Source organism: Mustela nivalis (assembly GCF_964662115.1).
Source record: "Mustela nivalis genome assembly, chromosome: 1".
Lineage (NCBI taxonomy): Eukaryota > Metazoa > Chordata > Mammalia > Carnivora > Mustelidae > Mustela > Mustela nivalis.
This window is the reverse complement of record NC_139020.1, coordinates 209,350,092-209,375,129: the sequence shown is the minus strand read 5'-3', so window position 1 is coordinate 209,375,129 and position 25,038 is coordinate 209,350,092. Positions and strand designations below refer to the sequence as shown.

Genomic DNA, 25,038 nt, shown 5'->3' with positions numbered 1-25,038 from the left:
CGTATCTGTATAAATACTTAATTCTGTATAACTCAATGAATCTATACCTTTTAAAAATTGGTTTCTCGGTTTCCTAGCTTGCTTTTATAGAAGTTTTCACAAACTCTAGAGTATAAAAGTATTTTCCTAATTTTCTTCCACATTTTATTATTTTTAAAACTTTTCAATCTTTACTCTTCCAGGAATGCATTTTGGCATGTAGTGTGAGGTGGACATTCGTTACGCTAACAAGCACAGCTGTACTCTGTATATTGGCCCCTAGGTTTATTTCTTCACTATATGCTAAGACTCATTAACTCAAAAGCCTGGGGCCAAACTCAAACTCAAACTTGTACATATCCAAAATGGCCTAAACAAGCACATTTTTAGCTATTCAGAGCCTTTCTGCTTTACATACTCTGTGAAACCATCTCCCAGCATCTACTGAACATTGGTAAAATAGAGACTTGTGATTAGAAGACACTGAGCTGCTGTGACCTGTCAAAGCTCTCCGACCACTCCATTCTGCGGAGCACACTCCCTCCCAGATGCCGTTCTGCCTCAGGGGTTGCCTTGCTCTCTTCCCTTCTGGATGGTGGCTCCTGAGCCATAAGCCTTTGGATGGTCCCATGGCTGGGACTTTCCCTCTCATGCAACTCTGTCCAGGTGCCACCCTGTCAAAGGAAAAACGGCGGTGGATTTAAGGTGGTAAAACATTTTATTCAGTACTATTGCATCATGGAAAAAGAGACCTCAATATAGAACCAGGTTCAATTCCAAATATCCCATGGGCAAATGAGAATTTATAGCCAAGGGGCATGTTGGAAGTTGATGGATGGAAAATTAGTAAGGGGAAACATCAGAGATAAGAGGGGTTCCTGGATTCCTAAATCAACCTAACAGGACTCTTGCTGAAGGTAGGCCAGATGATTGGACATCCCCTGAGGGATGAGGAAACTGAGTAGATATCAAGGATGATCAGGTATAGAGGATGGGAAATTCTGGCCTAACTGACTTGCTAAAATTAGACAATACAGAGGAGTCCAAAACCCAAGATCTAGCGGCAGGGGAGTTCAGGAGATCCTGAGTAGAGTTTGGTGAAGAAGAGAATCTTTGTCAACCCAGTAAAGCTCATTGGATGTTACGGCTTCTTGTAGTCCTATCTTTTTCCTAAATCTGCCTCCAAATCTCCCAGATTCCCCACAGGAATCTGATGATCAGGGTAGGACTGAGGTAATCAGGAAAGAGGTATAGGGACCACACTCAATAGGGCAATCAATCAGCAAAGCTATACTGGACAGCCTCAAGTGGTTGAAACTCTGAAACACCTCTGTTGTCTATTTGGTGTTGCTCTGTGCTGTTTTACTCTGTACAGTTTTTGTGATCTCCCACTATGTCTCATTAGCCTCACCAAGTGGTGGTACAGGTGAAGCAGGCAGGCTGGTCCAAGGACTTGGAAGAGGGTCCCTTGGTTCTTGGCTTCTCGAAGGACAGAAATCACACGCAAGCCAGAAAAAGTGAAAGCAGAGTTTACTGAGTAGTGTGAGTGACAGAAAATAACAAATGGAGTGTATGGGAGACTTGAAAAGGAAAAGTAAATGAGTCTTGTCCTTGGTTGGTTGGGGTTAGGGGTTGATATTGGAAAGGGGTCCAGAGTACATGTCTCTTGAGGGGACCAGGATGAGGTCCATTCAAAGGTAAGTGTCAGGTGAACAATAGGTATCATGGCAATAGGTAGGGCAATAGGTACTGATGCCAGTATCAGCTGAGGCTTCTTCAAAACGAATGTCCTGGAATGTGTTTGGGATCTGGCTCCACTTAGGTGTGATCAGGTGTTTGGGGCCTAAGACAAAACTCAGAAAATGATCAACTTCCTTGCATCCCCTTTGAAGGAGGAGTATAGCTTTTATGACTTATTCAAAGGTAAAATATTGAACATGAGTAAATGGGGCCTAACAGCAAAATAGCAGAGATAGAACCAATCTAAAATGGAGTCAGGGGTGCCTGGGTGGCTCAGTTAGTTAAGTATCTGTCTTCTGCTCAGGTTATGATCCTAGAGTCCCAGGACTGAGCCCCTCACCAGGTTCCCCATTCAGTGGGGAGTCTGCATCTCTTTCTGCCCTTTGCCCCACTCATGCTCACTCTCTCTTTCTTTCTCTCAAATAAGTATATGGGTGCCTGGGTGGCTCAGTTGGTTAAGTGACTGCCTTCGGCTCAGGTCACGATCCTGGGGTCCTGGGATCAAGTCCCACATAGGGCTCCCAGCTCCATAGGGAGTCTGCTTCTCCCTCTGACCTTCTCCCATCTCATGCTCTCTCTCGGTCTCTCTCTCTCTCAAATAAATAAAATCTTTTTTAAAAAATAAGTAAATATATAAAATCTTTTTTAAATTTTTTTTATAAAAATAGGGGTGCCTAGGTGACTCAGTGGGTTAAAGCCTCTGCCTTTGACTTAGGTCATGATCCCAGGGTCCTGGAATGCAGCCCCACATGAAGTTCTCTGCTCAGCGGGGAGCCTGCTTTCCCACCCCACCCCTGCCTACTTGAGATCTGTGTCTGTCAAATAAATAAATAAATAAATAAATAAATAAATAAATAAATAAATAAATTTTTTTAAAGATGCCTGAAGGAGATCACCAGTAGGCAGAGAGGCAGACAGCAGAGGGGGTTGGGAAGCAGGCTCCCTGCCAAGCAGAGAGCCCGATGCGGGGCTTGATCCCAGGACCCTGGGATCATGACCTGAGCCGAAGGCAGAGACTTTAACCCACTGAGCTACCCAGGCACCCCCTAAATAAATAAAATAGTTTTTTTAATTTTTTAAATAATAAAATGGAGTCCCTCCAGCTTCCCTACCTCCTGGGTATTTCAGTGAACCTACACTACTGGAACTGACTTTTGTGGTTAGAGGTATAGCTGCCTGGGGAAAGAGGTCAGCCTGCCTGTCTAGTCCCCCACTAAGCAGCTGCTGGGCCTTGTAGGAATTATGGGTCCAAATAGGAAAAGGGGAGGAGTATCCACCTCTGGACCAGGGGTGGCCTGCCCCTGACCCCATCTTGGGCTATAGCAAGAAGAGGTCCCCATGACCAGGCTGGTGTTTTGGGCTCCTCTGGGACAAGAGGATGTCCATGTCCCTGGGCATTGCTACAACAAGTTAATAAGCCCATAAGGCCAAGATGGCAGGTCTCCCAAGCACAACAAGCAGGCTTTAGCTGTCGTCCCCCCTCAGATCTGTTGTCAAGGATGGCATTCCAGTCCTTCCCCAGAAGAACATCGAGACCCCCAATTCTTGGGCCCAGCTAGCTAAAACATTACTTAAAATAGCTAAAGTCAAAGAAGTTTATATCCGAACCCTTCCCAGGGGCCCAACGAAGGTGGCTATTTTATTAGAGGAATGTTCTAGACCACAAGATGGGTGTTGGGTCCTACTTAACTACAGCTTCTCACCAGGATGCCACCCAGAGGAGGAAAGAGCCCAGACTCTGGGGGAGATGAGACATGACAGGGTACAGGATCCTGGGAGAAAAAGGACTGGTCCCTTTGCTGGAAAAAAAAAAAAAAGTACAGTGTCACCACTGTAAGAACTGAGATGATTTATCCTCTGCTTTGCCATTGACCTTCCAAAAAGTAGTAAAAGACAAAAAAAAAGGCAAAGGAGAAGGCAAACTAAATAAATAAATAAAGGAGAAGCTGACTCTTGGAGGATGAAATACACATCATCTCTATCTTTAAGGACCCAACCCAAGAAAGCAGTCCCTCTCCCCTACCCCAGGAAATGAATATCTGGGAGGAGGATTAACAATTATCAGCTTAACTAGTAAAATGGGCCCACTTTTGCTAAAAGATGATTCTATCCTGGATATTCCTCCCAGACAGTCCCTTTTCCATTATTGGAATAGGACCTGCTGATGAGCAAACCTCATGAAACAAGCCAAGAACTTTTGCTATTGGTGGGCACCAGCCTTTCATAATGACTTAATTTTCCACTATCAGTGGAGATGTCAGTATGCACCAGGAGCCATTGACAGAGGAAAGGCACTGAAGGAGTTTGGCCCATCCTCGCTGATTTAGTGAAAGAAGGGATACCAATTCCTGCCATTTCACCTTCCAGTTCCTGGTGCAGCCTGTGCTTAAAACCACTAAGCATAGGGGCGCCTGGGTGGCTCAGTGGTTTAAGCCGCTGCCTTCGGCTTGGGTCATGATCTCAGGGTCCTGGGATCAGGTCCCGCATCGCGCTCTCTGCTCAGCAGGGAGCCTGCTTCCCTCTCTCTCTCTCTCTGCCTGCCTCTCCATCTACTTGTGATTTCTCTCTGTCAAATAAATAAATAAAATCTTTAAAAAAAAAAACCACTAAGCATAAATGAAGCTCACCATAGACTATAGTGAAACATGATTATTCCCTTCATTAGAGCTCCCCTACCTGATATCACTGCCTTAATTGTTGACGTTTGAGCCAAAGTTATAAATTTGGCTAATAATATGTTCTACTCAATAAAGGGGAGAAAGGCATCCTCACCCACTGCCCACATGCTGCGCTCTCTCACTTTTTTTTTTTTAAGATTTTATTTATTTGAGAGAGAAAGAGAGCATGAGCAGGGGTCCTACCTGGGGAGAGGGAAAATCAGACTCTCCGCTGAGCAGGGAAACTGATGTGGGGCTTGACCCCAAGACCCCAAGATCATGAGCCGAGTTGAAGGCAGATGCTTAACCAACTGAGCCACCCAGGCCCACCCATGCTGTGCTCTCTTAAAGGCACTGTGGAACAAACTTGGACTTGCTCCCAGTACCCAGGAAGTAGAATGAATCCCCTCAGACTAAATAGATAACGCCAGCCACAAATGACCATCAGCTTTAACCTGTGCTCTGTGACTTTGACTCTTCCCAGTAGCTGAAGAGCCCAATCTAGACCGCAGCTTAGCATATATTCTGCATTTCTCTTCTGAAGGGGCAGGGGGAAAAGCCCCTTATCTCATCAGAACCTAGGAGGCAATAAGAAATTGTCTTCTGACAGTTTCCCAGGGGAGGTGAGTGGGAGATGGCCTCATAGCTGCTCCTTCCAGACCTCCCATCCTCTCATGTTCTGGGAGAATCACAAGGCATTCAGCCAACATTCAGACTGGCCGCAAGTCAAGTCTTTGCCTGCATGGCCTATGTGGATAGATACAAAGTCTCAGAGTGCCACAGCAGTCATTTCTCTACAGTTCTGGCCCCTGATTTTTTTATGTATCTAGCTAAGAATTCTTTTTAGATTTTTTTTTGTGGTAGACAGAATAATGTCCCTGCCAAAGATGTCCAAGTCCTAATCCCCAGAACCTGTGAGTGTATTACTTTGTATGCCAAAGGGGACTGTGCAGGTATGGCTAAATAAAGGTTCTTAAGATGGGGGGATTATTGAGGTGGGCCCAATGTAATCACAAGGATCTTTATAAGTGAAAGAGGGAGCAGTAGGGTCAGAGTCAGGAAGAAATGTGAGAATGGAAGCAGTGACCAGAGTGATTTATGGTCATGAGCCAAGGAATGGAGACAACCTCTAGAAGCTGGAAAGGCGAGGAAATGAATTCTCCCCTACAGTCTCCAGAAGAAACACAACCCTGAATTTGGCCCAGTGAGACCCATTTCAAATGCCTGACCTTCACAACTATGAGATAATAAATTTTTTTTAGGCTACTAAGTTTCTGGTAACTTGTTACAGCGACAATAGGAGGCTAACACAGATACTGTAATTAATTGTGTTCATAGGGGCTTATACCAAAATTGTTTTATTTTTTAAAAGATTGTATTTATGTATTTATTTGACAGAGAGTGAGCAGGGAGAGGGAGAGAGAAGCAGATTCTGTCCTTTGCACAGAGCCCAATAAGAGGCTTGATTGATCCCAAGGTGGTGGGATCATGACCTGAGCCAAAAACCAAGAGTCAGACGCTTAACTGACTGAGCCCCCCAGGTGCTCTTGATTCTGTTCTTTTCGGGAACTTCAGACAAGACCGACCAGGACCATGAGTCCAGTAGCATGATGAGGGCTACATGGAGGATACACTTCAGCCAGGCTCCCCATGCAGAGCCAAGCCAATTAAATCATTAAACTGGGTGCAGCGAGAGGTATTGGCAGCTGCGCAATAAAGACTGTGATGTGTTCACGTATACACCACGATTTGAAAGCAAGTATTATTCAGTTAAGACGTGTAAGAGCACCAGGCTGGAGAGGAAAGTAAACCGCTGGTTACCCAGCAGCCCGCGTCATCCCCGCTTCCCGCGAGGCCCCACCCCTTGCCCTGTTCTCGGAGACCGAAAGAGCGCATGCGCAGGACGGCGGCCATCTTGGCCGCGCGCCACTCCCGCGTTTGAGGGAAAGTCGTCGGCTCTCAACGCCCTCCCTCAGAGCGCCTACGCGGGAAAGGAGGATCCCGAGAGGGAGCGGCGGTGTTGAGGGTCGCTTCTTCCGAGAGCCCGGGCAGGCTGGGCCGCCGCGGCGGCAACGGTTGCCCCAGGGGGAGGCGTGCCGGCTAGGCCTTCCCTGGCCGCGGCGACTCCGGCTCCGGCGTCCCCCGCGCCCGGCAGCCTGCGGTTGCGTTTCCTGCGGGCGGGTGCGCGCGTGGGCACTGGTGATGGCAGTTCGGTAAGTTCTCCGCTGGAGAGAGGGACCTCTGCAGGTTCCGAGGGAGCACGCGTGTGGGACACAAAGCGCAGGCGTGAAGAGATTCGCCGAAGTACCTCAGCGCCCGGAGCTTCGAGTTCTGGAGCCCCTGAGGGGCAGCGGGAGGCGGGCCGGTTGCCGTTAGCTGCAACTGAATTGAGCCCAAGTACGAGGAGTGTGGACAGGTGGGTTTTTCTTTCGGCTGTTCACCTGGAAATTCGTCCTTAAATCTGTGGCGGCAGTAAAATGAGCATCCGTGGAGCCTTCATCCGCGTTCACTCCTGGCTGAGATTTGTCTCCCGTCCTGGGTGTTGTGATGAACCGATTAATGGCAAATGGCAGACATTCGCTTCACCCCTTCGCGGTAAGCATGCAGCAGGACAGCCTTCTACTGAGGACGGCGCTCCACTGCCGGTCCAAGGAAGTAGTTCCATTTTTCCGAAAGTGTCTATTAAAGTTGCCTGCATTTAAAAAAAAAAAAAGTTAATTTTGGTCCTTGAACGTTCCCGAAGAGTGTTATTGTAAGATGTTGGCATTCCAATATGATGATGTTTTCCTGTGACTTCATATACTTACTTACTTTTAAAAAGATTTTATTTGTTTATATGTCGGAGAGCGCAGGCCGAGGGAGAGGCAGGCTCCCCACTGAGCAAAGGACTCTGGGATCATGACCTGAGCAGGAGGCAGAGGCTTAACCGACTGAGCCACCCAGGGGTCCCTTCCTAGGATTTCATTTAATTGTTTCTTGTAAAGTAGACTTGGGTCTAGAGCAGTACTGTCTAATACATATATATAGTGAGGTACAGATTATACAGATGTAATTTTTTTATAATTTTGAGTAGCCAACCAAGAACAGTTTGAAGCCCTGAAATTTTTAGTGTTTAATCAACTTACCAATTATCAATATAAATTTATGATGAAGTCAATTACTAATGTAGTTAATAGAGAACTATTAATGAGAAATTTTACATTTCTTTCCTTTTGTAATAAGTTGCTGGAAAACCCAGTGTGTATGTGGATCTCACTGTGGATGCTGAGTTTTCATTAGAAACTTGCCATCTGTATTTAGCTCTTACTGTTTTGCTGTAGAAAAAGATCTCCAAATCCAGATTGATCAAACATACTGAAGAGTTTTTTTGAGTACCTGAATCAATTTTATTTCTAAATTCTAATTAAAATAAATCAAATTAAGAATCTAGTCCTTCAGTCACACTAGCCACATTTCATGTTCTCAGTCCCCAAAGAACCAGCCAGTGCCTGACTGGTTAGACTGCAAATTTAGACATTTGAATATTTCTGTATACTTTGTATTGTAGCTCATCGGGAGGTGGGGAAGTGCAAGTTGTCCCATTGTTTATTAGGAATGAGAAGCTTTTAGTCAAGGTGCACTTCTCTCATAGTCACAAATTTTTTTGAGGTAATCCTTGGGTGATACTTGGCAACAGGGTAATCTGTTTCCTAACAGCCTTTCATCCAAAGGTTTCACCTCATTTGTCAGTCTTTGCCTCAGTCTGTTTTTACGTGGGCGGGGAGGCAGGTTACAAAATCCTTTTTTTCTTAATTCTGTCATTCCTTCTCCAGTCTTTAGCTATGCAGCTTTCTTTCCCCACCTCCCCTATCCTCTACTTTTTTTCTTTTTGGAATATCACAATATATTCTTGGACTTTTCTTTCATTCACTATTATTTTGACACTGAAACTGTCGCACATTTGCCCAAGGGTAGTCCTTTTGAATCCTGTGTTCCTTCAACATGAATCCTTTTAGTCTTTAAACCCTATTAGTCTTTAGGTGTAAGATAAATCCCCAGTTCACTTTGTACTTTTTTTGTTGTTGTTGTTAAGACTTACTTATTTGAGAGAGAGAACAGAAGGAAGAGGGGCAGAGGGAAAGAGAGAAGCATGTGGAATAGGATGTTGAACGGAAGACACTAGACACTAATGCATGTCATGATTTTATATGAAGTTCAAAACAGGCAAAATTATAGTGTTAGAAGTCAGAATAATGCTTCCATTTGGTGAGGAGAAAGGAATAATTTAGATGAGGCATATGAGTGCTTAGGGGTGGAGAAATTCATGATAATGTACTGTACACTTGTAACTCTACACTTGTTTGAATAATTCAACAAAATGTTTGAAAAATGAACTCTATAATTTCCAAGTGTTTGAAATGATCAACAAAATGAACATAAAGCATAAGTAAAAAAAAAAAAATAGTATAAATAAGGAATTTTTAAAAGGCGAATTTAAGGGAAAACTAAGGTGTGAGGTTTTTTAAGAAAAAAAGATAAACTTTGGGCACAGTCTGATGTAGCATTCTACCTACGCAACATTTTATACCCTCTGGTAAAACTTGGGGGATTGGTCAGATCGCTTGCATGAGTGTTACTAAGCTGCCAGTGAAATAGAGCAGTATCTGAAATATATACTGAGTTTATTTTGTTTACCATGGAATTGTTCCAGTGCTTTGGATCAAAAGTTAACTATCACTTTTTAGGCAAATCAGATGTCAGTTTTTCAAGAGCCTTTTGAAATGGTTATTTTTCTATTCTGTCTTTATTTTTTGCAGAGCTAGTACTGAGTTTGCCTAGAAATCCTTAGGTGTATCTCTGTGTGTGTTGGGGAAGGCAGAGGATAATATTCCTTATCTGTTCCTATTTTCCCCCAGCACTGAACACCAACTAATAGGATGTGGATTTATTGTTTAGTATCTGCTTACCTTTAGAATGTGAAAAATGTAAGGTATTGGGGATTTTCTGTTAGTTCACTGTGCTCTCCTCAGTGCCTAGTGTATTATGTAGCAAAGGGAAGGACCTTCATAAAAATTTGCTTAATGAATGAAGGCAAAAGCCAATATAAGGACTTGAAGGAAGGCAACTGGGCCTATGTGATTTTGCCAGCTGGAGGAGTGCAAAGATGTCTGAATTAAACATTTTGTGCTAGGGATCCTCATGAACACCCTAGTGCTCAGCAATGCAGTAGGACTGAAAAGATTCATGCTATTAAACCCAGCATGACAGTTTATAAAATACAGATCAGAATCGCAGAGGGATGAGACATGTGGGATTAATTCCAGAACAAGACAGGCATAAGCATCCAAGTGTCTTTCCCCAGCGCAGTCAAATGGGCATTGCACAATATTCCTAGTAATAATGTGTAACATCACATGTGAAATATGGCCAACCAAGGAAGCTCACACAGTATATTAGATTATTCAGTTGTACTGCTAGAACAAAAAATATTATAGATTGGGTGGCTTACAAACAACAGAAATGTCTCACAGTTTTGGAGACTGGGAAAATCAGTATCAAAATGGCAGCAAAGTGGTGTCAGGTGAGGATCTCCTTATTGGTTAATAGAAGGCAGTCTTCTCACTGTGTTATCACATGGCAGAAGGAGCGAGGTAGGTCCCTGGGGTCTCTCATAAAAGGCACTCATCCCATCATTACCTCTCAAAGGCCCCCATCTCCAGAAACCACCACATTGGGAATTGGGTTTCAATGTTTGAAGAGGCAGGGAAGTGCAGACATTCAGTCTATAGTCCCTGAGCTTTGGTGTCCAGGTTTTTATTGTGGGTCAGTCCTGTAGGCATGCACCACCTACATGACTGACTGCAGCCACTTAAGCTCCAGCTGGAATTCAGACTGTTAGAACATTGCCCAGAGCCTCAGGCATAAAACAGATGTTCACCATAAATCACATTGTTAGCATAAACCATCAGTCCAACTGGCAGACGAAAACATTATCACGCTGGGTATTCCATGGAGTCGGGTTGTCTCCCACAGCCCCACCAAGAGTAGGTCTGAAGACAGGTTTTCTCAGGAAAGTGCAGGATTTGAGCACCCAGACCTGCTGAGTTAGTCATTTCTTGCACACCATTTTATAATCGTTGTCCAGGTATGTTGGCAAATCACAAAAAGCTCGGGAGTTCAGGCTTATGATATAGAGTAACCTGTATTCAGGTTACTGGTCTTCCTAATTGGTGATCTTGGGCCAGTGACTGCTGCTGTCTCAGTGTAGGTTGCCTCAACTGTGGAATGACAGTAATGATAATTTTGTTGATAATCATATGAGCTACCACTGCTTCTGGTACATGACAGGGACTCAGTAAATGACGATTGTTATTTGTATTCATGTGGTAAACTCTACAATTTTTAATGGCTTTCATATAATGTAATTTCATTTTCTACAGAGAGCTAATAAATGATGCTTCATGACAGCTGACTAATGCTTATTTCTTAAAGACTGATGTTGTGTGGCAGGGTTCCACTGCTGCTTAATAAAGAAGAATTGAGATTGGCCTCTAAACTCAGACACTGTCTTGAAGGACTTTGAGAACAAGAAGGGTTCAGGCAGATTTTACTGTCTTACCTACAGGATGCCAGCCATTGATCTTTTCTCTTGTGGTAAGTCCTTATTGATGCTCCTGTCAGAGACTGTTTTACTGGGCCTATAAACAGCCTGTCTTGTGGTCAGGGTCTAAGCAGTCCTGTTTCTATGCTGTCTAGGAGAGGGGCTTGAGTAGATAAGAACATCCTGATGTCTGTATCCTGAGATTTGGGAAGCAGGGGTGAGGATGGGTATTTTTGTGGGGGAGGGTCTGCTTAATCACATGATGAGATTCACTATTGTTGGCCAAAGAAAACAACAGCTTTACCTCTCTGAACTTTAAATTTCTTTTTCCATAAAATGGAATTATTAAACTCTCCTTCCAAAGCTGAGAACCCTTTTTCTGACTTCAGATGAAGCAGGCTGCTTGGGTATTTCATGGCAACAGCATGTGTGTCAATTTAGAATCAGTGTGGAGTAGCTTCTAGCCTAAGTGGGAATTTCGGGAGCCTAGGTTCTCAGGTTTTATTTCCTCTCCCCAAGGTCACCTTTCTCAAGACTTCTGAGGAGAAGTCAGAAGGAGAAAGGATAATGACCAGGTGTCTAACAAATTTTTCTCGCGTAAGTAGGAAATTTATTCTTTTATAAAAGTACATGCTTCTTCCTACGAGGTAGATATGTTTTCTTGTAGTGGAACAGTTTATTTATGTATACAGGGCCTGTCTAGGGACTGAGTAGCCAGTTACATTTTCTCAGGTTTTAGGACTTTTTTATGAGGTTGACAGAGACGTAGGGAAATGATACTGTTATCCCAGTGTTTACTAATTCAGTCCAGCTCCCATCCACGCTGATTGTGTGCTCTCAGTGTGCTATGATACATTGTGAGGGAGTGGACATGTGTTTCTCAGAATGTGTGCTGTTGCTAGAGGAATGATTCATTTATTTGCCAGCATTTATGGTGTCTGTAATGTACTCAGTCAATAGGGAAGATTAGAAAGTGTACAGTGTATTTGTGGTGAGATACATTCAACTGGGTGAAAGAGGTGCTCTTAAAGTTATATGACTGGATGAGGTCCCCAGTGAATATGTGTGGATAGGAGAAGCCCTGGGAGAGATGATGGGAGAACATGGAACACTGTCTAAGCTTTGGGTCTCCCATTCTCTTTCTCCAGTGAACATGGGTTTAGATGGCAACTACCTGATGCTGGGATGTTTGTGATGGGTTTAGGACCCATCACCCATGACCTTTGAGGATGTGGCTGTGGAATTCACTCAGGAGTGGTCTTTGCTGGATCAAACCCAGAGAGGGCTGTGCAGCGATGTGATGATGGAGAACTACAACAGTCTGACTACAATAGGTAAGGTTGGTGCCATGCCTTCGTTTGGCTTTTTCTGGAACTAATCTTTCTTAAGTGACTATATTCTAGGCTCTATGCTGACTAATGGGAGTGCAGTGGTAAAAAGAGCAGATATTGTTTCTGTTCTTGTAGATCTTATCTTGACATGGCTTCCTCTTGAAAATGAAAATTTGTTTGTTGCTCTGCTTTTATTTTCTCTATGGACTGAAAGGCTTAGGACTTCAAAAGTGTTTCTGAATACAAGTTTGAGCCTGGGTTTCAGGGGAAAGGTCAGCACCCCTTTTGGTGAACAGTGAGCGAGTATGTGTTTGCATTTTAGTTTCATTTGAAAGTTTTTTGGTCTGAAAAACAAAGTTTATTGGTTTGAAAAGGTTGTCACAAACATTTTATTGTTTCTCAAGTTATACCTGACAGTATTTGGTATCCCTGGAGAGCAGAATCTTGGTCCTGACTTATGGATTTGTCATCCCTTGCATGTTCTTGTATCAAGCTTTTTTCTCTGAGAGCCAGGTACCATACGTGCAGACCAGGTCTGATCTTTCAGGCGGAGCAAAAAGGAGAGCAGAGGGTAGTAGGAAGGATTCTGAGGGGTAAAGGAAAAGGGAGAGATGATTTCTTTACGAAAAATAGCAGGAGTCCATGAGACCTGCAGTCTTTTTGGAAACATTAAATAGGAAGCTTTTGAAGATGGATTTTTCCTGAGAATGCTGGTCCCTTTGATTTCTGTGGTTCCTTGGGTACTTTAGACTTCTCTTTAACTTTTCGTCCACTTTTCTGAAACTTCCTTTTGACCTGACGGATCTACTTCTTTAAATTTTGCATTTAGCTCTTTATTCATTTCCTTTCATTCTTTGCTTTCCTGGTCACACTGCTTTCTGTTCACCATTAGTTTCAACATTTATAGAATCATTTCTTAGAAAATCACCTACCAACTTCACCAGCACCTTATTATTGCCAAACTCTTAATATAGTCAGAATTCTCAATCTCTGTATATTCATTTTTTTTTATTTTATATTTCAAGTCAGTCTTCGAAAGTAAGTAGACATTGGCCTCTTTTTTTTTTTTTTCTAACACTTTCCTTCCATCATTTATTTCTCCAAGACCTTAATGTTTTTTTTAATCTTATTTCAGATTGGGAGATTTGTCTTAATACCAAATGGTCAGCACCTCAGCAGAATATTTTGCAGGGGAAAACACCCAATGTGGTAGAAATGGTAAGATCGACAGTGTAATTCCTTGCCTTCCACACCAGTGGAAGATTGGAAATTCCATAAGATAGAAAAGCAACATGATAACTGTAACAGCTAGTGTTACTCATCCCAAAAGAAACTTTTCTCACAGATTTCTGAGCCTTAAGAATTTGACAAACCCTTTAAATACATAATTGAGATAAAGTTTTGGGTAAGTAATTTCGTCTCAATGGTTAACAGCTTACAGCTAAACTCTGTAAGAATCCTTGCGAAAGTAAAGACTACAACAGAACTTTTTAGCAGAATGGTCACTTCATTCTGCTTGAAAGCACTGAGGTCTGGAACCATGCATTGCATTCAGTGAAAATGGAAGAAAAAAATACAAAAAACTTCAGTCATACTCATTTATTTCCTGTGTAGTATAACAGAATTCAAGGCAGAGGGAAGGATCTCTGAGTGTAATAAAGCTGGAGAACTTTCATAAGTCGTGACTAATCTCTTCATCAACAGGAGAGAAGCCATATTGGAGAGTAACTGTTGAATTTTCACCATTGGGAAGAAGCCTTGAGTGAACTCTCCTTTAAGGTTTATAGAGTACTCACATTAGAAAGAAAACTTGTGAGTGCAACCAGTGTGTAAAAGCATTCACAAAGAACTCTGCCCTTAATCTACACAATAAGACCGATAATGGAGAAAAGCCTCCTAAGTGTAATCAGTGTGAAACAGGTTTCAGCCAAAATCCATATCTGGTTCACAAGAAAACTTACACTCAAAAGAAACCCTATAAATGTACAGACTGTGGGAAAGGCATTCCTTCTTCCTTACACCTTAGAGAATGTGTAAGAATTCATAGTGGAGAAAGGCCACATACCCTTAAAGAATGTAGGAAAGCTTTTTCTCATTCTACAAGCTTTTGTACATACGCAAATGAACAATAGAAAAAAGTCTTAAAACATTGTAAGAATGTGGGAAAACCTTTATTTGATCTTGTCTTATTTATCATTTAAGAACTCATAGTGAACTGATGCCTATGGAATGTAAGAAATTTGAGAAAGCCATTCCTTGTTCCCCAAACCTTGCTTAAATTATACAACTTCATATGAGAAGCATTGTGTTTTCAAGGAGTGTAGTAAAGAGTTTACTTGTTTCCCAAAACTTAATACTCACGTGTAAGTTCACACTGGAGAAAAACCATATGAGTGTAGTAAATAACTTGGAAACCTTCACCGATTCTGCAGGTCTTATAAAACACAAAAGAACTCACACTGGAGAGAAGACTTAGGAATGTAAGGAATGTGGAAAAGGCTTTGTTAGTTCCTTACTGTACATTTAAGAACTCACACTGGCAAGAAGCCTTATGTTTGTAAGGAAAGTCGGAAGGCCTTTAGTAACTAATCTTGCTTTAAAAGTCACATGCAAACTCTAAAACCCTGTAATGGTAAGCAGTGTGGGAAAGCCTTTATTTGATCCTCATTTCTTATTCAACATTTAGGAACTCACAGTATAGAAAGACCTTTTGAATGTAAGGAAATATGGGAAATCATTTAGATATTCCTCATACTTCAGTCAACAAAACACATACTGGAGAGAAGCCATGTAGATGTAAAAAATGTGAGAGAGCCTTCACTGTTTCATCAGGCCTTATGGTACAAATGAGAGCTCACACTGGTGGATGACCTTTTGAATGTAAGGACTGTGGGAAAGCCTTTACTCAGTCCACATACCTTTTTTCTTTTTAACATTTTATTTATTATTTGTTAGAGCACAAGGAGAGAGAGCAGCCGGCAGAAGGGGGAGCAGACTCCCCGCTGAGCAAGGAGATTGATGCAGGACTCCATCCCAGGACTCTGGGATCATGACTTGAGCTGGAGGCAGATACTTAACCAACTGAACCACCCATGTGTTTCTCAGTCCACATATCTTATTCAACATTTAAGAACTCACAGTGGAGAAAATCCATACATAGATGAGGAATGTGGGAAACCCTTTACTATGACATGCCTTACTGAATGTATAATATTTCACTCTTGAGAGAAGCTTATGCTTGCAAAGAATATGGGCAAGTCTTTAAACTTTCTCTTAGAAAGCACAGACTAATTCACAGTGAAGGTAACCTTATTAATGAGGAATGTAGGAAACCTTTAGCTCTGCCTTATACTTTACTATTTGGCTGTGATTTCACAGGTATGAAAAATCTTCTATAAAAAAAATTTTCATCCCCCCACTTTGGGAAGCTATGAAAGTACACATTAAGAGTGATCCCATGCGTGAAAGGGTTATAAAAAAGCCTTTGATTGTTCTTTATTAGGAAACATAATTTACACTGGAGAGGAACTGTAAAGTATAATTGTAGGGAACGTGGAAAAGACTATGCCAATTGATGTTACATAATAAGATTCTTTGTGAATGTAAAAACTGTTTTCAGTAAATATCTTACATATATTTATAAAAATTGAAGTCTTAAAGGGTTTTATAAGTGAAAAACCTTTGTGGGACACCTGGGTGGCTCAGTCAGTAAAGTGTCTGCCTTTGGCTCGGGTCATGATCCTCAGGGTGCTGGGATTAGAAGTCCCATATCAGGCTCTCTGCTCAGCGAGGAGCCTGCTTCTCCCTCTGCCTGCCGCTCCCCCTGCTTGTGCACTCCCTCTCTCAAATAAATAAAATCTTTTTAAAAATCATTTTGTTACAAAAGATTTTTTAATAAAAAATCCATAAATAAAAAAGTGTTAAAAAAAATTGGGGAAAGTTTTAGAGTACAAATCTTTAGTTACTGCATACAGAAAAATTGATACTGGAAAAGAAAGCCCATTGTTTAAAATGAGTTGTCTCTGTGTGTGTGTATCTTTTCTCAAAGTAGACCAGTAGTTTTAAAGACCAGTGATGTTGAACATCTTTTCACGTACTTGTCATCCATTTATCTTTGGTGAAATGTATGTTCAAATATCTTTTTTCTTGTTGTTAGAGGGTTTATTAAGGTATAATTGCCATGCATTAGTCTACATATGTTAAGTGTATGACTTAAGTTTTGATACATACATGCATCCATGAAATCTCTTACTAGCAATGAACAAATAGAATTTGAAATTGCAAATACAATACTATTTATATTAGCACAACAAAATATGTGCATCATCTATATAGGTAAAACTACAAAACTGTCATGAATGAAATCAAAGAACCAAATAAATGGAGAGAGATTTAATGTTCATGATTTAATGTTCATGGATATGCTCTGTATTGTCAAGATGTTAGTTCTTCCCAATCTAATTGATTCAGTACAATCAAAGTTCCAACAATTTATTTTGTGGATATTGACAAACTGATTCTTATGTTTATATGGAGATGCAAAGATGCAGAATAGACATCACAATATTGAAGGAGAACAAAGTTGGAGGTCTGAAACTACCTGGCTTCAGGACTTAATAGAAACCTACATCAAGTCAGCTGGTGTTGGTAAGTGAACAGACAGATTGATGGAACAGAACAGATTGCTGAGAAATAGGCCCACATAAGTAGTCAGCTTATCTTCGACAGAGGAGCAAAGGCAGTAGAATGGAGGGAAGATAATTCTTTCCAACAAATGAGACTGGAACTATTAGACATCCACATAAAAAAGAATGAATCTAGACACTGAACATTCCACAAAAATTAACTCAAAATGCATTGTAAACCTAAGTGGAAAATACACAACTCCTAGAAGATAACATAGGAGAAATCTTAAATGTCCTTGGTTGTAGCAATACCTTTTTAAATAAAAAACTGAGAGCTTGATCCATAAATAATTGATAAACTAGACTTCATTAAAATTAAAAACTTGGGCTCTATGAAAGCCCTTGTTAAGAGAGTGAGAAGACAAGCACGGGTTGGGAGAAAATCTTTGCAGAAGACACGTTTGGATTAAAGGACCATTATCCAGCATATGCAAGGAAGTCTTAAAACTCAACACTAAGAAATAGCCTATCAAAAATGGGTCAAAGACCTTAATGGACACTCCTCCACAGAAGATGTAAAGATGGAAAATAAGCATTTATGAAAAGATGCTCCACATCATATCATACAGAAAAGTACAAGTCAAAATAAGATACCACCACATATCTGAGAATGCCCTAAATCTGGAACACTAATAGCACCAAAAACTTCTTTGCTGGTGGGAATACAAAATTGTACAGCTGCTTTGGAAAAGTTTGGTGGTTTCTTATGGAACTAAACATACTCTTACCAGATGATCCAGTATCCATGGTCCTTGGTATTTACCCAAAGAAGTTGAAACTTATGTTCATTCAGAAACCAACACATGCAAGCTGTTTCAGGGGTTTTTCTTTGTTTGCACATGAATGTTTATAGCAGTTATATTCCTCATTGCAAAACTTATGTAGGTGAATGAATGTCTTCAGTAGGTAAATGAATAAACTGATGCATCCAGACAATGGAATATCCAGCACTTAAAAGGAATGAGCTAACAGGCCTTGAAAAGACTTGGAAGTACCTGAAGTGCATATTACTAAATTACTAAACCAGATGCAGGTGTGAGTCTACAGATATCTCTAGGCCTTTGTCTTTGGAGCCACCTTGAGCTGTGTGAGTTTTCCCAGGTAAGGCCCTGATCTTTGTAGGGCAGAGATAATCCATTCATTCCCTTTGTATCTTGTCCAAATTCCTGACTCATGATCTGTGAAAATAAAATGGTGGGGAGTCCACACCAGCAGTTTTCAAATTTTTTGATCTTGGGACTCTTGCATACTCTAAAATTGAGCATACAAAACATTGTATCTTTTGAGTATTTGACATATTAGAATTTAAGACAGATTTTTCAAATATTTATAATTCATTTCATAATGTACATATTTATGAAAAATAACTGAGTTGAAGACCAAAAAAATGTGAGAAGTGAGAGTCTTCTCTTAACCAAACTTGAGTAAGTCTCCTGAACCTTTTCCTAGGTCTGTCGGTACACTTAACCAAATCCAGTTTTAATAAGAACCCTGCTGAGTCAGTTTAGCAAGCTTTCCCTCATCCTCCACTATCCTTCAGGTGATTTCTAGTCACCCTGGCCTGTCTTCAGCAAAGATTCTGTTAGGTCAGTTCAGCCAGAATCCCTAAACCCCTCTTGTTTCCTCTTAGTAATTTTCCATCCACTGACCCCTATTCTGCTCCTTGCCTGTAAGTTCCCACTTACCATGCTGTATTTGAGCTTGAGCCCATTCTCCCCCACTGTGAAGTCTTGTTCCAGTGGTCCCTGTACCTGTCACGATGGCTGAAGCAAAGTCTGCCTCACCATTTTTAACAGGTGTCATTAAGTATTTTTTTTTTCCTTTCCAGATGAATGACAAGCTTGGCCAAAAGATCATTTCATCTAGCTTAATTAATGAGAGCTGGAGTCTCATAGGCCCTTCTGCATTCAGTTTTTTGCCTTATTTTAGATGAAGTATATATAGAAAATTTGGCTTCAGTGAGATACATAGGTAGAAAAAAGTATTTCAGATAATTTTGGCTCTTTGATACCTTTTGATACCCAAAATTCAACTAATAGTCGTTTCTTAAGGATTTAGTTGCACTGTGGAGTATGAAATTCTATGAGTGAACTCTTCCTATTCTATTAAAATCCATTGATTTTTCTTTTTTTTTTTTTTTGCACTATGGATATTTTATCCATACGTGATTTTGTACCTTCATGTGTCACTTGTATAGAAAATAGTTCACTACATTATGCATATTTTTCAAATGTTGCAGGTATATATATTTTCCAGATTTTTTCTCATGCCTCAAGGGCATTTTTAAGGAAAATTGGGCTTTTTGTTTATCATGAGTATGTGCCAACGAAGAATACAGTGTTTGTGGCACTTGATGCCACTGCCTTGATTTCTGCCAAGGAGCCAGCATTTTATCCACAATTGCTTCTGTTTCATCAATATAAATGTCAACATGATGAAATGGCAAATCATAGAACTATTATAATAATAGTTTTGACCTCACAGACTGCCTGAAAGTGTCTTGGGGTCTCTCAGTCTGGCAACAACATTGTAAGAACTGCTGTTAGTATGTTTGGGGTGGTTTGTTACACAGCAATAATAATCAACAGACTTACTCTCTTTTTTTCTTTTTTATGATTAGTCTCTTCAGTGGTCTAGACAGCTAACTGGGAAAATTCCAGGGTCCCACTGTGTTTCAGAATTTGGCTTTTTGCCCAGGTAGAGCTTGGGTGTTAAGGGCTCAGACTGAAGCCTGACTGCAGGAGTGTGGATCCTGCCCTTGCCTTTGAGCTATGTGTTTGGGGTACTTCCCTTAGCCTCTCCTAAGCCTCATTTCCATTTGCTAAATGAGATCATTAATATGGGAAATGATTTGTTATCAGATGTCAATGGAAACTTTCTAACAGTCATGCCCTCAACAGGGGCTGGTTAGAGCTCCCATTTAGTTTGCACTTACTGTGTGCTGTGAAATGCCCTGAAGGCTTTCCATGGACTGAGTCATTTCATCTTCATTACAACTCTCTGAGGAGCCACTGTTCTTATTCTACTTATGTGATTTATGTGACATGAAATATGCACCATCATTTCTGGTGGATTCTAGCTCAGTGTTTTGAGCTAACAAAGGAACCCTAGCCACTGACTCCAGGCTTTCTGGTCTCATCGAGATTAGCAGCAGCCAAATTCTGTTCCTCTGGCTTCTGTATTTCAAGTGGCCAGATTTTCGGAATTATTGTGTTCCCCTCAGTAGAGAACTCAATTCAATTAGAACACAGATTCCACACAGAAACCCACTGTTGATGTTGCAGCTGACCCAGAACTGCCAGCAGAACTGAATCTGCCCTTCCTCTCAAAACGTGGCCATCTACTAATTGCAAAGAATGTGAAACATATATTCAGGCAAAAGTGATAGCAGATAGTCATAGGCTGGGCCTTGATAGGAGTGAAAACTAGCCCATGGTTTTGCAGCTGTGACTGAATAATTTTTATGAGTTTTTTGAATAATTTCAATAATTTTTATCTCATTTTCAGTTCTCCCATTTCGTTTCCCTCTCGTTGTGGAAATTACACAGGCAATTTCATCCTTCCAATTGTACATGCACATTGTGCATAGTCTTGTTAGGCATCAGATATTCGGAATATAACCATGATAATAATTAAGCACATGACTACTCTTAAGCCACTTACTCAGCAGATCCGAAAAATGAACATGAAAACCCCCGTGGCTGGCACCAGAGACCTTATTCTGGTACGATTTTACTATGATTTAATCATACCAGAATACAGCTGACCTTTTTGCTTCTCATTTTGCTTTTTAGTAATCATTCTTCAAATTCAGAGTCCCAAATAGAAGGGATATTTTTCTCCACTGTTTCGGCACCTGTAACAGTAAAAATGATTTAATTTCAGATTGTCACGGTTATATGTGTTGGTTTTCAGGAATTTCGAAAAAAATGCAAAATTAATTAAAATTGAGTCTGACCTCGGTGGGGACTTATTTTGGTTAGGAAGATAGGAGGGCTAGTGACCTCACATGTGAATCCATAATGGCTTAGAAGTGAGGTTTATGCCCCTTTTCCTTTGTCGCTTAGTCACTTTTTCGGTTTGGGGGAACTCCTCCTCTTTCCCCTTGGAGAGATCGTGTAGCGTCAAGGACGGCTCTGAGATCAAATTGCTCCACTCTTCGCGTTGCCCCTTTACTCTTTTTTAATCCCTGCACCTAAGATGGGGCGCGAACTTACCATCCCAGATCAAGTGTGGTTTACCCTACGGACTGAGCCAGGAGTTCCCCCCTTTATTAAAGGATACAAAAACTCCCCTTGTCCTTTTACCCTGCAGCGCCTCCTTGGCCAATCTCCCAGCCCCTGCCTTCTCCGCACAGCAGCGCCCCAGGGTGGATCAGTGGAAAGTCACAGTTTCTGAGGGCGCCGGGCACAGCCTGAGGCCGGAAGCGGAAGTGCACCCTGGCTGTAGCCAGGTGTGGGTCTGCGGGTTGGAGGGGGCTGTGCGGCATTGCGGCGAGGTCAATTGGACGGTTTCCAGCGCCAACAGCTTCGAGGCTACGGCACTTCTGGGCCTCATGGTGCCCCTCCGCACCAGGACTCCCAGCTGTCCCTGTCTTTCCTACCTGGACCTTGACCCCCTTCCATCTGTGGCCACTCGGGACATCGGGCCGAGAGGAGGCGGGTGGGGATGTGGTCAGGGCGTGCCGGCGAGGACTTTAACCCATACCCCGTACTCCTCTCTTTAAAGTTCTCCCCCAAATTAAGAGTTATTTTTCCTCAAGAAAATGCTCTTTTCTGTCTCACTTGCTGCGTTAACGGCATTACCTTGAAATACTTATCACTAAGATCCTCCCCACCCCGGACCCCGACCTGGCTTGGATTTGTGCAGATGGATCTTAGTCCCCTGTGGACAGGTGGATGGTTGAATTGCTCCCCTCTCCATGGGGTTGTGCATGTTTCTTCCCATTTCTGCGCCAGGGTCGTATTTAGAGGTAAAGTTGTGGGGTCATGTGTAGTATGTCCAATGGTATTGTCAACCACCCCAGTCCATGGGGCTTCGTCTGTTTTGAACCTTCAGAGTGTTTCTTTTCCATCCAGCAAGCTGTAGATCTCTTTGGTTTTCAGATAATTTACCTGTAGATTCTTGGATGTTTACATTATAACAGTCATGTCATCTGTGAATAATGACAGGTTTATTCTTCCTCTGTAATCTTACAACCTGTTATGTCTCCCTATCCTTGTCCCCCCAACCCCATCCCACATTTTCCCTAACACTCCCTAATACACAACACTGCTAAGACTTAAAACTCGACTAGAGGAGCCACCACTGCCTTTCTCTGTGTCTCAAAGGCCCTCTGCTTATCGCTAGGAAGTTAGATGTTTGTGGGGGGAGGGGGAAACAACCCCATCCCAGGACCCTGAGATCATGACCTGAGGTGAAGTCTAGAGTGGGATGCTCAACCAACTGAGCCATGCAGACACCCCTTGAATTGTGTTTGTTTTATAGAATTGGCTAAGATTATTTTTAAGTTCTGTGAAATGTTGACTATTGCAAGACATTTATACTGTGTCACTGAGATGATCATAGTTTTCTTTGATCTATGAATTAGACAAATATTAGTAGATTTTCTGTTAAGCATCTCTGATATTCCTGGAATAAACGCAACTTGGTTGTGATGTATTAACATCATTTATTGATGTATTTGGTTTGACCTTTAGGTTGTTTATATCTGTTCATTAATGAAATTGCCTATCATTTAGGTTTTTTTACTATGGCTGTGTAATGCTTACTGTCAACATTATACCAGTCACAAAGAATGTTCTTCCCTTTAATACCTTTAGTCAAGGTAATCCCTTTGAGTAACACAGACTGTTTTGTAAAGTTGTTTAAAAAAGAAGAGTATCCGCTTCCTCCTCCTTTCTCCCTTGTGGTAATTGTATAAGGTATTGTAATAGAATAATCAGAATGCAAACGTGACATTTTGGGGTCATGCAGAATTCTGGAGTTTTGCATGATGCCTAAATTTCTAAATAAAACCTTCTAAATATATAACTCTTTCTTTATAGAGTCAGTAAGTTACTATCTCTGCTAATGTTTAGTAATATACAAATATGAGATGTAACCAGAGTCTTCATGAGTATGTCTGATTCCTGAAAAATTTTGAGTCCGATTAGAATTCTCTCCTCTTCAAATGGCAGAACCAACTTATACAATCCAAGCCTTGTGGGGTTTTTTGTGTGGTGAAATTTAAATGCCTGGCTCTTCATTTTGTTTTATATTTTGTTTTGTTTTAAGATATCTGTCCAGGCATTAAGTTTCTGGAGCTGGGGAGGTGAGAAATCTCTCTGAGGAGGTCAGCAATAGCCCCAGTTATTTCAAGTTTTTCTGCATTTTTTTTTATTGTGATGAAAAATATTTATAACAAGGGGTGCTTGGGTGGCTCAGTTGTTTGGGTTTCTGACTCTTGATTGTTGGCTCAGGTCTTGATATCAGAGTTGTGAGTTCAGGCCCCACCTTGGGTTCCATGCTGCATGTGGATCCTACTTTAAAATACATACATACATACATACACGTGTGTATACATCTGTGTGTATGCATGTATGTGTACACATGTATCACATGTGTGTTATATACATATATATGAAAACATAAAATTTGCCATTATAAGCATTTTAAACATAAAATTCAATGGCATTAATGACATTCACAATGTTGCATAGCCCTCACTGCCTGGTTCATTTTTTGTAATTTTAATACTACTTGGTTTGTTTATTTCTGTAGAGGCATTTTTTGTAAATTTTATGTCTCAAGAAATTGATGGATTTCCTGTGAGTTTTGAGCTCGATTGGCAAAATTAATCATAATATTTTATATGTTTAATCTCTGTAGCATTTATAATTGTATAGGGGGGTGTTTAATTTTCTTTGAGCCTTCTCCCTTCTTGAATAATCTTGCATGATTTCTTCCTATTTTATCAATTTCAAAGGGCCAAATTTTTCTTTTTTTTTGCTTGATTGATCTCTACTTTTTTTTTTAATTTATTTATTTTAGAGAATGCACAAGTGGGAGGAGCAAAAGGCAGAGGGTGAGAGAATCTCAAGCGTACTCTATGCTCAGTGTGGAGCCCAGGCAGGGCTCGATCTCACTACCCTGAGATCATAGTCTGAGCTGAAACTAAGAGTTGTTGGCTGCTTAATTGACTGCACCACCCAGGTACCCCTAGTTTTTGTTTTCTAGTTCTTCATTTCTTTTTTCTATCTTTTTTCCTTTAACTTTTCTTCTTTTGGGATTTTTTTTCTCAATTCTTTAACTGGAAACTTGAGTTAATTCTTCACTTTTCTCTAATGTAAATATATAACGCCTACTTTTTTTTTTTTTCCTAAGGCCTGCTTTAGCTGCATCTTACAAGATTTGGTAGTTAGAATTGATCGATAATCATAGTATTACATATTTTCTAACTCCAGTTTAATTTATCAATTATATATTTTATTCATGAGTTACTCATAAAGATGATGTTCTCTAAACTCCAAATGTATGGCTTTTAATATTAGATCAAACCATGTGAACCTGCTAAGTTTCCACCATTTTTTTATCTACAGAAATGGCAGTGTTGGGGCGCCTGGGTAGCTCAGTTGGTTTAGCGTCTGCCTTTGGCACAGGTCGTGATACCAGGGTCCTGGGATCAAGCCCCACATCAGGCTCCTTGCTCAGTGGGGAGCCTGCTTCTCCCTCTCCCTCTACCTGCCACTTGCCCTGCTTTTTGCTCACTTGCTCGCTCTCTCTCTCTCTCTCTCTCTCTGTGCCAGATAAATAAATAAAATCTTTTTTTAAATAAATAAATAAATGTCAGTGTCATATGGCTCAACATAATAGTCTTATTTTTTAACTGAATTTCATTTTGGTCAAGGAACATATCTGTATATAAATCCCTCAAAAGCTTTAAAACTAGTGCTCACATCACAGCATATATACTAAAATTGAAAGCTTTAAGACTGGCTGTATATTATAGGAAGAGAGCTAGTTTTTATAAATACTCCACTTGTGCTTGAAAAAAATATGTGTATTCTCCATTTATGAGTGTAGTG

The 25,038-nt window shown here is 41.1% G+C and overlaps 2 protein-coding genes across 10 annotated transcripts in view; both read left to right on the top strand.

Annotated features, from left to right (window-relative positions):
- Window positions 1-3,151: 3,151 nt before the first annotated feature.
- LOC309863742 (uncharacterized protein) overlaps window positions 3,152-25,038 on the top strand; it is a gene marked incomplete at its 5' end in the record, with an annotated part of 44,431 nt that continues 22,544 nt past the window's right edge. The window contains 2 exons of the mRNA XM_082728914.1: window positions 3,152-3,158; window positions 6,205-6,589. Of these exons, the coding sequence (XP_082585040.1) occupies window positions 3,152-3,158; window positions 6,205-6,589 (392 nt within the window). The remainder of the gene's footprint in view (window positions 3,159-6,204; window positions 6,590-25,038) is intronic.
- Window positions 6,583-25,038, top strand: part of LOC309865678 (zinc finger protein 177-like) — a 28,539-nt gene continuing 10,083 nt past the window's right edge. For 2 of the 9 annotated variants that reach the window (XM_082732307.1, XM_082732300.1), the window contains exons 1-5: window positions 6,583-6,971; window positions 10,866-11,009; window positions 11,476-11,553; window positions 12,105-12,290; window positions 13,423-13,505. The gene's annotated coding sequence lies outside the window, so the exon portion shown is untranslated. Of the gene's footprint in view, window positions 6,972-10,795; window positions 11,010-11,475; window positions 11,554-12,104; window positions 12,296-13,422; window positions 13,506-17,801; window positions 18,074-25,038 lie in introns of those variants that run through there. The other 7 variants (XM_082732308.1, XM_082732302.1, XM_082732304.1 and 4 more) reach the window with 6 other exon arrangements.